Here is a 17,712-nt window from a genome sequence, read left to right on the forward strand (position 1 = left end):
AATATAATACTCTAAAACAGTGATACCCTTCAACAATCACAAATAAACACTTAAATAAAAAAGCAATAGCAATTCAACTTCCATAACTATTTCATTCCCACCTTATCACTTCTTAACATCCAAGTGTTCTATATCATATATACTGGGACAGGACCCTGTCAAAAACACTGCCATCCCTGAGAGTGCAATCATGGTGTGGTTTCATTTGTGTGTCTCACTTTAATGAAATGCCTTCATTTGATCTTGAGCGCTGTAATGAAGGTTTTACTCAAGGATGAACCTGAGACTGTGGCTATTTCCTATTGGTGCACTTGACCCCATGTACGTAATTCAAGCATGTTTTTGTTTAGTGACACAATCTTGTTAGCTTTGATAATTAAACTCTGATAACAGTGAGAAATGGATTTCAATAACAGAAGCAGGTAAGAACAGCTTTCTTCCCAAACGCTACACAGATGAAAGACATCATTTTTCCCTGCTTTCATTTTTCAGTGGCAGTGTTAATGTCATGTATTTCACTACACGCCTTTCACATCCTAAATATCTTGGGCTTAGTTCAGAGTTTTGAATATCATGTAAATTATGTAAATCGTGAGGCTTAAATGTAAGCTTGGTATCCTCTGAAGACACTGTCTACTTATGAAGTCTTTCTTGCCAATCTCAAATGTTCCAAATAAACTCCTCCAAAACTTGTCATAAAATTTTCTCTGGAATCAGTTAGTCAGATTTCCTTTTCAGGCTACCAAATGCTAATGTCCAGCCACACTGTGCCCTCTAATAGGCAATGGGCACATAACAATTGCCTGTCAGAAAGACAAATAGAATTGGTTGGATGCTGGTTTTAAGTAACTAATTATAGATGGGATATCATCCATAAAGGAATAGGACATTCTGTCATTTCTCTTTTAATATACTAGCTGAAATACAACCTGAGTCATTACTTGGTGTCCACTAGTAGTAGGCATGTCAGATAGAAATGTCATCCAATTTTCCCTTCTTTAAAAATTCCCGTAAATGTTTTCTGTTTTCTACCTTCTGAAACCATGTTCTCCTAACTGCACTAGATTGCATTTGGAGACTGACCAGTGAATCCACATGAATGTGCAGACCACAGACATTACCAAACTAGAGGACACTATTTCATTTCTAAACCATTAATGGAAGTATTGGATTTAACTTTGATTTGAATAAACCTATCTAATTTTAGACTTGCATACAGGTATGAAGATGAGATTATATTGTCAGTTTGATGAAGCTTACTCTCTGCTGTATGTATTTCCTTTGTAATCATAAAGAAGAAGCAAACATTTTTCTCCTCCATAACTGCTATAAGATGTCTATGAAAGAATTTCATTCCATAAAGAAGCCAATTATATATATATCACACGTATTATAGCTTTGGAAAGAATAGTGCTGTTGCTTGTTAATTTCTAGAAGTCATTAAATTGCACATTATTTTAATTAAACAAAGTAATCTAACAGGCACTGCAGATGTGACTGGTATGCATTTGAAAACTTTATAGTTCTTCATTGTACATACTCACGCCAGAAATAACGAGAATCCGGTGAATAGCACAATACAGATGATACAGATCAATAAAGAAGCTTTTAATGAGCAGCCACTGCAGCAAACAGGCACCACAGAGGCATAAGACTATAAAATAATTTTTTCTTCGAGGGTACAGTTGAGTTTAAAAAAGTGAAACAGGCAACAGCCATTTTACAAAGAAATTGTGAAACTCAGAAGTGCAAATAAAGGTTTTGGTTTTAACCAAAGGACAGAAGCAACATCAGAGTGTTTGCAGAGTGTTTAACCAACCCAGCTGTGTTAATATCTCCAGTCTTTTCTGAGCATTGCCACACATATTCAAGACTGTATAAATAGCTAATTCACTCCTAAAATGTGGAATTCTTCGAAATGAAATGTGGCAAATATTTGAGACTATTTGGTAGCATAGTCCAAAAAAAGAGGTAGGGGAAGAAGAACTTCTCCAGTACTATACATTTGCCCACCCCATGTTCATCAGTGTGGTAAGTGCCTTAAAAAAAATTGTAAAACTCCATATTGACAGGCTACAAAGAAACTGCTTCAGTTCTGTTCTCCCTTTTGTATCTATGGACCTCCTCTTGTATTCTCCTAGACATGTCTCTGCGTTCCCCTCATTATCTGGTTCTTCTCCTCTCCAGCAGAGGAACGTTGAGGAACACCTTTTGCAGCACTACCACTCTCTCCCTAATGGTCCAATATTATCAGCTTCCAAGAGCAATGCAGCTCTGCCACTACTGCTGGCAGAGGGAGGTAGTCGCTGAGACAGATGGTACCAGTTATTGACAGCTTTTAAAAAATCAGGGGCATACACTTGAACTTGACTTGTGGGCTTCTTCAATCACCAGCCAATGAAAAACAGAAGAATTAAGCAAAACCAGAGCACTGTGGTTCTTCTGACTTCTGCCGATGAGCAAGTAAGCTACGTTACACTACATTACCCACTGTCTACACGGTACACAGTCATGCATGATTATGGTCATACACCATTACCTCTCTACTGAAGGCAGAAAAGTTTCACAAAGTTTCATCCTATAGATACTCAGTATACCTGATGGATAAAGGCTAGAGAAAGCTGTTGAGAAAGACAGCATTTAAGGATTTTTTGAGCTTGAATCTTACTCCTTACACTGATCATTCAACTGTATTTAATGCTTCCTCAGGAATATTACATGAATGTAATTATTAGAACTGAAGGGAAAAGAGAACTCCTCTTTCATGGGTGACTGTAATATTTTAAGATCACTTGTATGTCAAAGCTCAAAGGCACTCTCTTATATCAGCTTTTCTAGACTTGCTCTTCAATTCCCAGTTTTGAGTACTCTAGAGAAGGAAGTCTACAAGAACCAAACTGCCTAGTCAATGCATCCTGGTAAAACAGCCCACTTTCAAACTTCCTATGTGTAGAGTATTAAATCTGTAAGATACTGGCTTTGGCTATTATGTACTTTGCATTGTGCTAGCACTATTTATTGGATTCTCTTTTTACTACTTTAAAAATGGTGTGTATATATTGTGCAGAGCTATGAAGAAACAAAACCAAAACCTCAGAAGGGACCACTATGGACAAAAAATTTCCTTTAGGATAAAGAACTCATTGTGAATATGCTTAAAATATAAACATAACACGCAGTTAAGGCAAGAGAAAAACATACCTGTGAAAAGCCGATCACCTCTCCATTTTCATCGAGCACGTTAAAGTTAATGATTGGACCCTGGACATCAGGATTGCTGAAATCTGTATCGCTGTAAATACGTACTACAGGAGCCCCATTGGCATATTTTAAGGTAGACAGCACAGTATAGGAGTAGTGAGCTAATGCAAAGGTATGCTGTTTTATTTTCTCCATTCCACCTACAAAAGAAAAGTGCATGTACATGTCAGATGCCTTATTTTTATGGAAATGTAAAAAAGGATGATTTTTCAGAATGGTGTAGCTGGGAGGTAACTAGCACAAAATTGGTAGTTTTGGGATCCTTTAAATGAATATACAGTTTGCAAAAGTTTCTTTCCTCATACAAAAGCTTCAGAAGTACTGTTGCACCAAGGATTTATCTACAATTAATCTACTGTAGAAATCTAAAGCTACACCGAAATGGATTCATGTGCATTACAAGATTGATAGTTCTGGCCCATACATATCACTAAGATGTTCTGGCACAATTAATTTGAAAAGCAAGTTTTGCTCCAGATCTGGCTCTGGAGATCATGGGAATGAGGCATCAATTCTAGCACAGCACAGAAAGCAAATTGCTATGTCTAAGATAAAATAAAAATAATAAAATTCTAAATGAAATTACAAAATACCAGTGTTAGTCTACAAGGAATTTACTTGAATACTGAAGAAATATTCTTCCAAGCCTGCTCTTCTTTTTGCAGAAGAAAAAGAAAGAGGATGTTGTGAATGCCTCATTGACTACACCCATGCAATCTATTTGCTCCAGAGAAGCTTTGGAGAGAAGTTTTCACAGAACTTGGCCTGGAAAAAGCATAAAGAGGAAATATGTTGCCTTTCTTTGCCTTTTTTTTTTTGTTTGTTTTGTTTTGTTACACTGAGGAGTTTGGAAAAGAGGACTGCAGAGATTTCCCGACAGATGGAGACCTCTTCTACATCTCTGCTTTCTGAGAGGAGATTGTGTCTCTGTTAGATGTCCCTATCGAAATGGCTTCTCATTCTTGTGCTCGGAGGATATGCCATAGGATGATATACCATGGTCACCTATGGCGTTGGGGATATTTTGATTCTCTGCAGGAAGCTAAAACATAAGCGTCAGATACAAACCCAGCCATTTCAGTCAAAGGGGAACATATGTAATCTGAAACGAAGAAGTAGGTTGTGATATTCACTGGGATAAACTGCTGACAGGAGACAAGTAACTGGGTATGACAATAAATACGGTACGAGAAAAGGAATAACCCTAACCAAACAATAATTTATTACGTGGAACGAGAAAAGTACATGCACTCTTCAAAGTAGAAACTGAAAACCTATGAATTTGCATCTTTATGGAAGACAATTAGAAGATAACAATATGATCTCAAAGTATTGTTAAGAAACACAGGGAGACACCTGAAGGCTAACAACATGTTTCATCATGTAACATGTAACAACATGTAACATCAAATCTCCACTGGACACAGCTGGAATTTTGGCTGAAAATCCAAAGTGGTTTCTATTATGCATACAATGCATTGCACTATGGTGGGCCTACATCCTGTGGAGAAAAAAAAGGAAAGAATAATTTCCTCAAAAGCCTCTTGAAGTAGAACAGTATTTTTCTGCCTGGATTTTAGACCCAGAGTATTTTCCGTAATGTTGAGTATCTTATTTGAGGTACATGAGCATTTCTGTAACTAAAAAGATGTCTGACATTTTCTTTTGCTTTCTTTTTTTAAACTGCATAACTATGAATCTCACACTTCTGCACATACCATTTTTATATCTGAGTATCTGGAAACTTCTACAGTCTGATATAACTGCCCTTGGACAGACATCTTGTAATCTGCTTGTTGACTTTTGTGCCTTTACTCATAAAAAGACTGTGTCACTTATGAATCTATATAAAGGACAAAAAAAAGATATCTTTCTCCTGACATACAGAAAAATTACAGCAACTTCTGTTATTTCACTTTTCTTCAAGTGTCTATATTATGTGCTATCTCCTTTAGATAAGCTAGGAGAGCAGACAGTAAAAGCATAGAAACAGATTAGATTTAAGGTGGAAATACAATTTTTGGTGCTAAAGAATAATAAAGAGGAATAAGATATTTAATGAGATACTAACACACAAAGCACTTTCAAGGAACATTGCCAGAAGCTAATCAGTGCAATTTCTAGATGTTAGCCACAGTAAACTTGGGAAGCATCTCTAGAACATTTTGGTCTGAAAGACGATTTGTATTTTCAGAGTCTTTGAGAATAAAAGATTGCCTAGTCAGAGATGTCCTAGTCATTGTTTGGTAGATGCTAACAGTCTTGAAATAGTAAAAAACCAAAAAAAGTTATTTCTGAGCATTTGCCAGAAAGTAGCTGTCTTAAGAGAACTGACTGCCTTGTCAGCTTCTGAGATGTCTGTAATCTCCTGATTCAGAGCTTTTCCAAATTGGCAGGAATCTTTTAATGGAAGATTAAACTACTGTCCTTGTGTCTTGTTGAAGAAATCTCTTATTCAGAAATGTCAGTGTCTCATTCACAGCAATCATCCTGCTATCATTTCTATATTGTCTTCAGCCATTCTCTTTTAAAGTTGCTTAATCACATTTCCTTGTTCATTAGTGAGAAGCTGATGAGCTTCTTAATTATTTATTCTGACAAATCCAAATGCAATAGCCTGCAGTTGCTTTGCTGCCCCGTGACTGGAGAGCGGAAGCAATGTTGCCAGGGTTCTGTGTTTTTAAGTAGCAGAATAGGTTGTGATTATGTCTGATGTCACAGAAAACTCTGTGAAACAAATGCTGGCAATCTGAAGTTTGTTCTGACAGAAAAAGGGGTATATTCAGAAAATAGTTGTGATTTATTTTTATTTTGCTAAACAAAATGATCTGTACTGTACCATGCATAAATCCAGTGCTTACCTCATCTCCCTCTTCCTACTAGGGAAAAGAATATGAGGAAGAGAAAATAAAAACCAGAACAAATCTTTGGTCTCTAACATGATGTAAGGAATTGCATTATTGCATCTAGTCTCATATTTGGGGTGACAAAAATAAAACTCATCGCTTGACTGAGCCTGTCTAAGGTAAATGAGAAGGTAATCTTCTATATTATGGTTGAATTGGTATTTATTACCTTATTGCATTCCTGCATTTTATCTTCTCGCTATACAGAACTCTGGTTTTACGCCCAGTGCCTTAACTCTGAATACTTGGAAACTCTTCCCTAGCTGCCTGTTTGGGGATAAAAGAAGTCGCACACCTTAAACCTTTTGGAAGACTTACAGCTTGGAAAAATCATCAGTACTTCATCTTGAGAAGGTGCTGGGAAGGACTCAAGTGCCCTGACTCCCTCTCACTTTATGGGTTTTATTCCTTATCACTGCATTTTTTCATTAAGGTGAATTGCATCTAGTTGCTCCTAAAAATGATTTTAAAATGAAGAACAATTTATGCACTCTGTAATTTGGATCAGAATGAATCTGATGTAGTCTAAACTACACCAGTTGAACTCCATCTAATACCGTTCACTGTATTTATGTGTGTAGGAACACATTCAGCACAAAGGATGCTCTCATTAATTACTTCTTCCTATGGTAGAAATGTAAGGACTTTCCTGTCAAAAGGGAAACTCCTGCATTTCTGTGGATTAATATGCCCCTTATTACTTTGTCCCCATGTGTGTGTTTTGACTTTACATTAAGCCAGACATGATCATTTAATTAATTATTCTTCCCAATAGCACCTCCTTTTCCACAGAATTTGTTGCCACAATGAATGCCATATATTTTTGCAGTGGCAAAGTTATTGAGCAGAAGAGATTGACAAAGAACGCTTGTACTTTTGTGTACAAACCTCCTTGGCAAAGTACTCTAGTAAACCTGTGGAGATCCTGTTAAACCTCATCTTGCTGATGTATATTTGTACACTACATCCTGACAGATTAGCACAATCTCAGACCTATCATCCCATTTTATACTTCCATTTGGGTACTGTTATGGAAACTGATACTGTTCCAATATGGAAAATTCAGAGTGCCAGTGCACTGGATAACCCACGGATAAATTTACAATGTCAGCTCTTCCATAGGAATTGCATGTGTGCATATGCCTATCCATAGAGACTGTAGGACCATTCAGTCATCTGGAAAAGAAGGGCAAGTTATCTCACATTTACAAGAGGGTTCAAACTATGTGCATCCAGACTATGCACAACTGTCACCACGGTACTGTAAATCCACTGCTTGGCTTGCCTGGTGGTAACTTCTTGTATTTGCATTACCTCTGTCTTATTATCTGCTTGTTATATGCAAAATACAGTAAGATTTTATTTTTCCAGTGGAATTTTATCTAATCAGAGAAATATGAGATACACAGATGTCCAATAAGTATTCAGTATAGAATGCTTTTGAGTCCGTATAGACCTGGTTTTGCATGACGTAAATGGCAAACATGTAATGGCATACAATCTCCTCTCTGAAACAACCAGGATTTCAGTAGCTCAAATGTTCAAATGTTAGTTCTTCCTGAAAGAACTGTAGACAGATAGGCGTATGTCAACATCTATAGAAGATTTTGAATAAAGAGATTAAGATAAAGCAGAAGCTGAAATTGAGCCTCTAGAATGAAAGCTCTGGTGGTTAAGGTTTTCAGGCTGTACTCAGAAACCTCTGTGATCTGCATTCAAATACAGTTCTTGTCTCTCTTATTATGAGAAATTAAATACTGGAGATAAGGAAGAAGAGAGTCATAAATCAAACATACAGTTACTTTTCTAACTTTCTGTGAAAAAAACCACAGAAATTGAGCTTTACGTGAACAAATTCTTTGTTACTCCAGTAAATCCAAACTCACATATATCTTTGGATAAGAAAAAGATCAATGTGATTCATGATTCTTCAGCATTTCCTAACAGATAGCGATGAGGCAGAGAAATGATGAACTGAAATCTCAGTAAACCAATCAGCAGGGAGTGAAACCAAGATGTAGCCACCTTCTAATAAATCCCAAACAAGACAGATCACCATGTGGGACCTGTGAGTCAATGTGCTAATGAAGCCATGGAATCTGTAAATCCTGTCAAACATTTGGAGTCCTTCCTTCACTTCCTCCAAGAAGCGTACATTAAGATTAATTTCTGGGCTTTTTTTGGTGTTCTTTTATGTGTAGAACCGAATGTCTCTGACTGAAGTCTGTCACGTACTTAGTGTTATTCTCCCAAAGAACATGTCTTGAGCATGAACTTGGTGATGGTAGGTTCATACATCTCCTTTGCAAATTTGAGTGCTTTGGCTTAAAACCACATTAAACAATGTATTCTAACCACTGCTATTTTTTAGCAGTCCTGCTTCAAACAAAACACTGCAAACACAAAAATGAAATATTCATATGATGATCCAACCCCCTGCCCCCAAAGTGCAACCCTGAAATGTTATAAATACGATACTAGAAGAGCAAATAATGAGAAAAAAACATAATCAACTTAGTAAGAAACCTTGATCACTCATCCTCTGGTAGGGCTCCTACATTCATCAATAAAAATATTAAATATACACGTTCCTGGTGGTTTTTTCCCCCTAAATTATGAGAACAGCTGTCCTAAGTCAGACCAAATCTAGCTACTGCCTGTCTCCCAGAGTGAGGAGTAGCAGATGCCTGGAGGAAAAAGTATATGAAAAAATTATGTAACTTCTAAGCAGCTACAATTGATAGCTTAAAGATTAAATAAACAGAATATAAATCAAAAATACATGAAAATGAGCTGACAGGATGGCTAACAGCAACTAAACATTACTTTTAAAAACAGAACTAAGGGTATAAGAGTCCCTCATGGAACTGAAGCATTAAAATTAACACATTAGCACTTCCTTGGAGTCAACAGAAAGGAGCTCTTCTAATGTAATACCATTCCAATATTGGTCATAACTGTTAGCAAATGTAGTTCATTAAAACTCAACATAAAACACTGTAACTGGCTTATCAGCAAATTCATAAAACCATCCATCATCCACACTCACAGAAAATGCATAAGGCATGGACAGATTGCAAACCCCTTATTCACACTGACTCACGTGAACAGTCCAATCAACTTGATCTATAAAACATATGTAATAAAAATTAATTTGGGGAACACAAAGTGGGGTGGAACATGATGCTTTCTGCAACTGAGGTGACTTGACTGCATTTGTGAGCAAGAAGGGAAAAATCTATGTCCCCAGATGTCATTTGTACTTCCAAAAAACCTAATACCTTGACATGCATAGATTAGAGCAGGCTTCTTTCTGAAGTTAAGATGTAACAAAAAGAATTACGTAAAAGGAAATTTCAGTTATGATACTGTGTAATTTTTTTGTTGAAAAGTACATAGTTTTGTTTGAAAGTACATAACTAAGTTGCAAGAGTCCATCTCACAAGATCAATGTCCAGATTGAAACTTCAAATGGACTCTTGCAACTTATTTGTGTACTTTCTGTGTGCCCAAAATTGAGAGCCATGTTACACTCTCAACACTACTAAATCCATGCAGAATTCAATGGGTAATAGGGGGACCTTTTACTCACTCAACACTAATTCTTTGCATAATAGCTTAAATCCTTTTATTCTCCTCCTTCTCCCACACCATCTCAATAGTCTAAGACTGTGGGAAGCAACTGCTTAATCTGCTATTCAGAATGTTATACCAAAACCAAACATGAAACACATATTCGGTGTTTATCTTAATGAACAGAAGGCTTTTTGAGGCCCCATCTCACACTTCTTTGGAGCAGCTAATTCAAGCTCCTTTTTCATACAGTAAGGGAAGTTAGAAATCTTTGTTCTGAATAAAACAAGCAGCACATTCTGAAAGAAGCAGCTCCTAATTTTCAAACATCGTAATGAGGAATACTTTGCCTTTTTTTTTCATTTCTTGGGAGTAGTATAAGAGAGGGGAATTTGTACGTGCCTGCTGGCTGACTCAATTTTAGTATAACTATTTTAATTACAGGTACAATTCAGTTTCGGTTAACTGCTTGTTAGACTGAAAACTATCTAATAATTCAAATAAGCTCCAGGTAAAATACATTTAATTTACTGTTTGCTATTGTTATGAGATTTCTTTTTGAGCTGGGGGAGTGTGTGTGTATGTGCGTCTGTCCATCCTTTTTTTTTTCTTCCATGAGCCCAAGCCATACTCTCAGCAGAGGAAATAATTTCAGGATGACTTTTCAAACCATAAAACCAGCAACACAAAAGATGAATGGGTAGGCTTTCTTAAAAAGGCAGAGTATTTTGCACACCTCATGGAAGCAGCGTTCAAACCGCATCTCCAGAGTGCTGGATGACATGAGCTCACAGAAGTTTCCGTGAGAACAACAGAATTATCCCTGAAAGTACGTATTTATGAGATACTTGCATTTTATCTCCAAAGGCTTTATCTCCCAAGGTTTTTCTCAGTCCAGCAGAACAACTTCTGCTTATGATTCTCTCATCTTAAGGACTGAATGCAAGAGAAGCTTGTACTATAAAAGCACATGAATTCTCCTGGTAGCTGTTAGAAACCTGAATGTAACATACAGGCCTGTTTTCTGCTTTATTATAAAAGTGGCTCTGTCCTTTGTTTAATGGAGCCTGCTATGCACAATTCCTTGAAGCCAGCATGTGAAAGCTTTACTACTGCTTGTTTCCTGGTATTTTCAACTCTCAACAGCTAGGCTGCTAATATGAGGCAGAGCATAAAACTCTTTCTTTGTCTCAAAGCTACAGTCACGGGGATTTAGAAAATGTAAGATGGGGCAGTAAGTCTTATGTTTTCAAGTCAATAAGACTAATTCAGCACTGACTTTGCATGAACGCTTTTTTATTTATTTATTTACTTATTCGGGTCAGCAACAACTTTCTAATCACTTTAACGTAGTAGTAGGAAAACCTTTCTCATCTTCTGCTCAGCCAAAGACTATGATACTTCCATCAGGTCTGCAGTTAAGTACAATTCTTCCCTCAAATAACTTTTCTCCAAGACCCAGTCTCATGACTTTTTAATGGCTCTGCAATTTTGTGGGTTGTTTGTTTTTGTTTTCCCCTGAGGGGGGCTGCAGACCAATGGAGACAAACAACTTGCACCAGAAATAAGCTGAATATAAAGATAAATCCAAATGTGTGTTTTATAGGAGGAAATCTCTCCCTCAGCATCAAGAGAACCCTTTAAAATATCTGAAAACCCAGTCAGCTTCTTTCTTTTTCTCCCAAAGATGACAGATCCCAATCTAGGATATAAATCAGTTCTGTTTCAAAGCTCACCATGCCTGCATGAGGTGAAGAAGAATGGGTAATCGTGTGCTCAAACCTTGCATTCAGTACTCAGTGGTTTGACTCTACGTTCCTACAGGTTTTACATTAGCAATCCTTTGGTGCCCAAGGCAGCATATTGATTTGCATTCCAGGTTTTCCCTGCCTGATAATATTGGTTGGACACCTTCCCTCTTTTTCTCTGACAATCTCTGAACCAGGGCTGTGGCTGCCAGTGTATGAAGGTGTATGCCAGTGATGCTCTGTGTCTGCTTTTGTGCAGCCTTTGTATCCCACTCTTTCTAAGGCTCCACAGAACTTGCTCATCACAGCAATACAGGAAGTACCACAAGTTCATTTTATTAAACCAAGAAATACAATACAGAAAAAGGAAAGTTTCCAGACAATGAATTCTAAGGCATGATGTTGACTATTGATGGAGCACGATAAAAATACACTCAATTTTTCCATTCTGTATCTGTAACATTCAGGAATATTGAAAGTTGGTAAAATAAGCTCTAGCCATTATTATTAACAGAACAATATTTTCCTTAGTGAAATTTTGGATTTATTGATATTAATAATTTTCTGATAGCCTGAAAGGATGCTTTGCCATTTGTTTTTCATTCTCAGACTAGGTCTCTGCTGGGTAATGTTATTATAATAATAGCTACCATGGAGGGAACAAACAGTGTCATTCATGAAACAGAGGTAATAAAGCAGCTACAATGAATTCTAAAAACTGCTTTGAAATTTCCTTGATTTGATGCCTTAATCATAAGGAAGCATGCAGTCAATATTGAAAGGCGCTCAGGATTCTTGGACCTCATCCTAAACTGAATTATACCAGGACTTGTCCCAAGCTTTCCAAACAGGCACATGTTGTTTTAATAAATATCTACATTAACACTACAAGAGACAGCTTTAGCAAAACATTTTGGGAACCCTGGAATTCTTTAATATTTTACTGCCATTTTTATCAAGCCTCCCCCTAAGGTCACAGCATTAACTCTGCTTTACATCTCTCACTGTTCTTGTGAGGACTGAAGGGTGACCTGCTGACACTCTTTCCTTCATGTCTCTTCTGGCCTTTTTCAGGCCATCTTTTCTGCCTGGATGCGGCAGGCTCAGATCTCTTCAAGTTCATTGGCAAGGTTTGTGAGACAGTGAGATATGTGAACACACATAACATTTCACAGATAGTGAAAGGAAAAACTGAGAGCAAAAATGGCTACCTTGCCACAATGCTGCACACTCTCAACACACAGCTTTGAGCAATGATGTTACAGTCCCACTTCTCAAGAGTTCGTTCAATAACACTGAGATGCCAGTACTTCTTAAAGTACAGGCACTGCTGTGGCACACTCAGCAATAACCTCTGTAAGGGAGTACCAGTGTTTTTATAAGCAGAATTTCCTGCAGTGTTGGCTGGCATAAATTAACTTTTGGCAGGTTGTCATTACATTGCTCATTCCTATTAGCTTCTGAAATCCACTGCACCTAAAATATCGTGTACTCCCCAAGTCATGGGGGTGATGAGTAATAAGACAGTGTGGTGGATAAAGACTGAAGATCTGTAATTTTGTAAGTGCAGGATAGGTATTTTAATCAATTGCAAGTTCAGTGTGCAGATCTACTAAAAAGAAGACTGGAAGAGAAACCTAAGGTAGAAAATATGATTATTATAAAGTAATTTATTCTAGTTTTTGCTTCCTTCTAAAGACTGTAGGTAGTGTGCTTCAGAAAGAATTAATCACTCTTGGTATTACGTCAGCTTCAATAAGCTATAACACCATAAATCAGCCAGAATCTGTGCTTCAGATTCAGTTCAGAAGAGCTGAAGTATTTCAAGACATGAGCAATTCTTATGTGTACCACTTGCTGCCTCATGCTGTAAATCAAGATCTACGGTAAACTAGAGAACTGCCTCTGAAGACAGACTTAGACAAGGTTAAAAGAAAACACTGATCTGAGCAAGGCATCGGTGAAGGACGAATACTACCAGCTCAGAGGGAGCCGCCATCAGGGAACAGAAGCGAGGCAGCATGCACTTAGGAAGCCCTGGCCTTTTCCCATGGCAACCCCTTACACCTGAGCTCTGCAGAAGTGAGGGAAAAAGAGTAGGGGCTGCTGCTGTTGTGTCAAGCGAGGGACTCTGCAGTTAAGGTGTAAACACAAAGATTAAAAATAGCTTAAAAAAAAACCATTTTCCCCATCATTTCCATTTCAGATATTTTTAACGACAGCAAGGCTTTATAGAAAGGAAGGTCCAGCTTAAGGCACCGTTCACAAACTTCCCTTTTCAGGTGAGGAAGAGAAGGCAAGATGGCAGAGGTTCCCTTCCCACCAGGTAGGGATGAAGCTACAACACTCACGAGGGGTGCGGGGGCCCAGATACACTTATCTCTTCCCTTGAGGAGCTTCAGACTCTAGTTTGCTACCAGACATAACAATAAAACAATACATTTTACTTCCCTGGTTTCTTTGGAGCTCTCAATTTTTGGAATGCTTTTTCTTACATCCTGACACAATATACTAAAGTGGTAATATTGGCTACTGCTATTCAGACTGTTCTATGAGCTCCATATTTTAAGATGTTAAAGAACACTATCAGGGCTAATGAAGGGAAAAATCAGAAATACATCTCTTTTCGTGTTTTCTGGTTATTTAGTATTATCTATTTAGTATTAGTATTATCACTTCTTTCTTTCTTTGATGCAGCATATTTGGCAAAGACATCTAGAATGCAGGAACAGGCTCCTTTCATTATTTGATAAATGGAAATATTCAGTATATATTGGAGGCTTTATCAAGGAACAAGTAAATTTAAGGAAATACATACACAGATAATCCTTGTTACTTTCTTTTTCATTCTTGCCCCACCAAGGAAAAGTGCAGTCTTGCTACTATAAATGAAAAGTATGACCATGAAAAGAGCATCATATTTAAAGCATCATGAAATAAAAATCTTTAGAAATGAATCACAGTATATACAGCTACTATGCCTAGCAGGCGCTGAGTGTTATTACTGTCAGCAAAGAAAGTTGACACAAGCTTAGCTGCATGACCTTTGGCTACACAGAGATGCTGCACAACATGAGATATGCAGATTCCATAATATGAAGCAAAGAATCTGTTTTATTACCTTAGCCTTGAATTACAAAAACGTGTTGTTGAAATATGTTCATCTAATACTCTTTCTTTTATTCCATCTTGAAAGATGCTTATATGAGATAATTTGAATGGCTTCAATCACACACAATGAGACCCCTTCTTAGATAATCTTGCTTTGGCTTAGTCTCTCTAGCAGTTGGGAGCTCTGTTTTGCAGTTGAAATTACTCAATCCTTTTAAAGATTATTATTTAGTCTATTTTGTTTATTAGGTGACTTTATGCAACAGATATCCTCTTCTGAATTGAACTAACCAGAATGGCTATTTCAGGCTGCCCAAGCTTCTAATATTTCTAGAATCAGCCTTTCTGGGCTGACCAGGCCTCTGGTGGCCTTACATCTCTAGGAGACAACCCTACAGGAACTACATCACCCTACCGTGGTACTTTGTGAGAGATACAAGACACCTAATTCAAAACAGCAGCTAACTTCAGACAGATTAGGACTGCAGTGATTAATCAAACTGTTCAAACATTTGACTGCAAACCCAAGAGGAAAACTTCGATAATTAAGAAGTGTGAATTTAAATGCATGGCAATGCATTTAAAGGCTGCATGTATCAAACATTCATACGGGTGCATTTCACGCAGAACTACTATATTCATTTACCTCCCTGAAACTCTTCTGCCTTCTTGCATATGGCAGGATTTGGGGGAAAGCAATATGTAAAGGGTTAGTTCTGCTTCATTTTATGAGAACAGTAACAGTCCCACAACATTTTGTGGGTTCCCACCCACAAAATCTTTTACTGGTACTCAGTGGCATTTTTCCAAGGACCTCCTCAATAATTTTTAAGAGTTCAAGAATATCTTTAATGTTTATTATAACAGTTTGAACTTACTGAGCAGTTTTCAACAGGGAAATTTTACTAAATCAGTAAGACCAAAAGGCAACTGCTAGCTCATCAACCTTGGTGTGTCATTCTATTTTAGAGTGTCCTAAAGTGATCAGATGAAGCGTTTATCAGATAAAGTTGGCCTGGATGGTGTCATGGCATCTCTACCCTTTTCCCTTTCATTATAATTCCCATTATGACTCTCACCAAAGAGCTTTATCAAATGAGAAGGCATCAATACAACTATGAAGAGAGATCAGAAAGATGCAGTATAAGCTGGCATTTGGTGGCCATGGCAGGCAGTCAGCTTGAACTCCCCAGGAGAGACAGGGCACTACTGACAGCGACATAGCAAGGTCCGTTTTCAGCAAGCTGCTGAAACTTCAGTGGCCTGGGAGTTTTTTTACAATGGTCAGCAATTTTGCTTTTTCTTGTCTTCTTACCTAAAGACCATGGTCTCCAGAGTATGAGGAGGCTTAGCATGTGATATACCTCTTGCTCTCTATTCTTTCTAACAGTATTGTGTTCTATCCTTTTTTTTTTTAATACTTCCTAGCTATTCTAATATCACAACCTCCACATAGTGTGAGAAGTGATAGAAAACCTACACTTTGCTCTCAAGAGAGACCCTCTGGTGTCCCAGAGTTCTACTCTCTCACATGCAACTCAAAACAGATGTTTCACAGGAATAAGAAACCCCTCGTAAAGCTGGAGAACAAATAGATAAATAAATAGATAAGTAAATAAATGTTGGCTCAAGCACTTCTTTCCTTGTATGTCTCTGAATATTCATGAAATAAATTTATTAATATCCTCAAGTTATGATGGGTCAGACAATTTTTCTAGGATCAGTAGAAGTGGCGAAGTTGGAACACTTCACCTTGAACACAGAACAGTAAAGGAAAAAGAAAGGTATTATAAATTGAAGGGTCAGAAACATTATAATTTTATGGTCCTGCCCAGTCTTGGCTCACCCATAAGGTCAAACCAACCAATTGATCAAAAAAATAAAAGTTTTCTTTTTGAGGTCTTGACAAGGCAAGTCTTGCCAAATATACTTATTACAGCTCTTCTCTTTTTTCTTTCATTATCGGAATGATGCAGTTGAGTTCAGTATGTGATCTACTATAAAAGCCTAGATACTTCTCTATCAGAGCAGATAACAAGATGTGTTGGTAGCAAGACAGCGTGTTGATTATTTCTGACTAGAAGTTGAACCTTGAAGGCTCACTTTGTTCAACAGCCAGAGACAGCAACCACAGCCTTCATTTTCTGTTGCAACCTACCAAACCTTGACTCAACTCACACCACACTTTCTTGTAATATATGATGAGCTCTGTCATGAACGATTAATTTGTTTCCCACATCTTATCCAGCTCTTTCTCTTCCTTCATTTCCACAACTCTTTATGGATCATATTCACCAAACTTGGGTATGTGCGATATATTTATAATTTTATCTAAAGATATTCTATAGGACAGCAGTTAAACACATCACTATACTGCTCTGCTATTTTTGCTTTTTGAATACGCTGGTATTAGTTTCCTCCACAGATTTTGTTCCTTGATCTATACTCAGGGAAGAGATGAAGGTGTGTGTCAGGGGCATCAGGCAGCTTAACGTCAGTTGCTTGTAAACCAGGTTAGTCAGTAATGTATTCAGAGCCTATGAAAGCTGACAGGATCCTCCACAGCTGTAAACCTCTCTGGCAGCAATCGGCAAGAACATTTTTCCATACCCTCCGCGCTGCTGAGATGCGCACCCTCCTTTTCAAGACGTTCTGAAATTCTGGCACACTAACTGAATGTGCCCCATCGGGTTTTAGTTCTTTATTTTTTGTATTTTGTTTTGCAGCAGAGACAGTGGGTATTTGACCCAAAGGCAGAGGCCAGATCAGCCTGTTTCACACAGCTGCTTGTTGAGCGGACATTTATTTAAAACTCTTCCTGTCAGAACAGAATGATCTATTAGTACCACAAAATGGCACAATGCCCAGAGACAGATTTTGAGAATTTCTGCTTTCATGAACAGGAAGACATTTTCAAGACTAATTTATGAAACAGAAAGCAAAATATATCTTTAAAACCTCTTAACACAGCCATAACAATATATTGCTTTTAAACAGCTATGATATCTCTCAATTAATGGATTGGTGTTGCTACTCTCAATTTATAAATTCCAATTTATAAAACTCTCAGCTTCTTTTTTCTACCCTTAGTTTACCCCCTTCTTGTTCTCATG

At 37.5% G+C, this 17,712-nt stretch overlaps 1 protein-coding gene across 1 annotated transcript in view; it reads right to left on the minus strand.

Moving 5' to 3' along the window:
• MOCOS (molybdenum cofactor sulfurase) overlaps positions 1 to 17,712 on the minus strand; it is a 225,560-nt gene that overhangs the window by 49,756 nt on the left and 158,092 nt on the right. Inside the window, exon 6 of the mRNA XM_075494151.1 lies at positions 3,202 to 3,401. Within this exon, the coding sequence (XP_075350266.1) occupies positions 3,202 to 3,401 (200 nt within the window). The remainder of the gene's footprint in view (positions 1 to 3,201; positions 3,402 to 17,712) is intronic.

This window comes from Mycteria americana, chromosome 2 (genome assembly GCF_035582795.1).
Source record: "Mycteria americana isolate JAX WOST 10 ecotype Jacksonville Zoo and Gardens chromosome 2, USCA_MyAme_1.0, whole genome shotgun sequence".
Taxonomy (NCBI): domain Eukaryota; kingdom Metazoa; phylum Chordata; class Aves; order Ciconiiformes; family Ciconiidae; genus Mycteria; species Mycteria americana.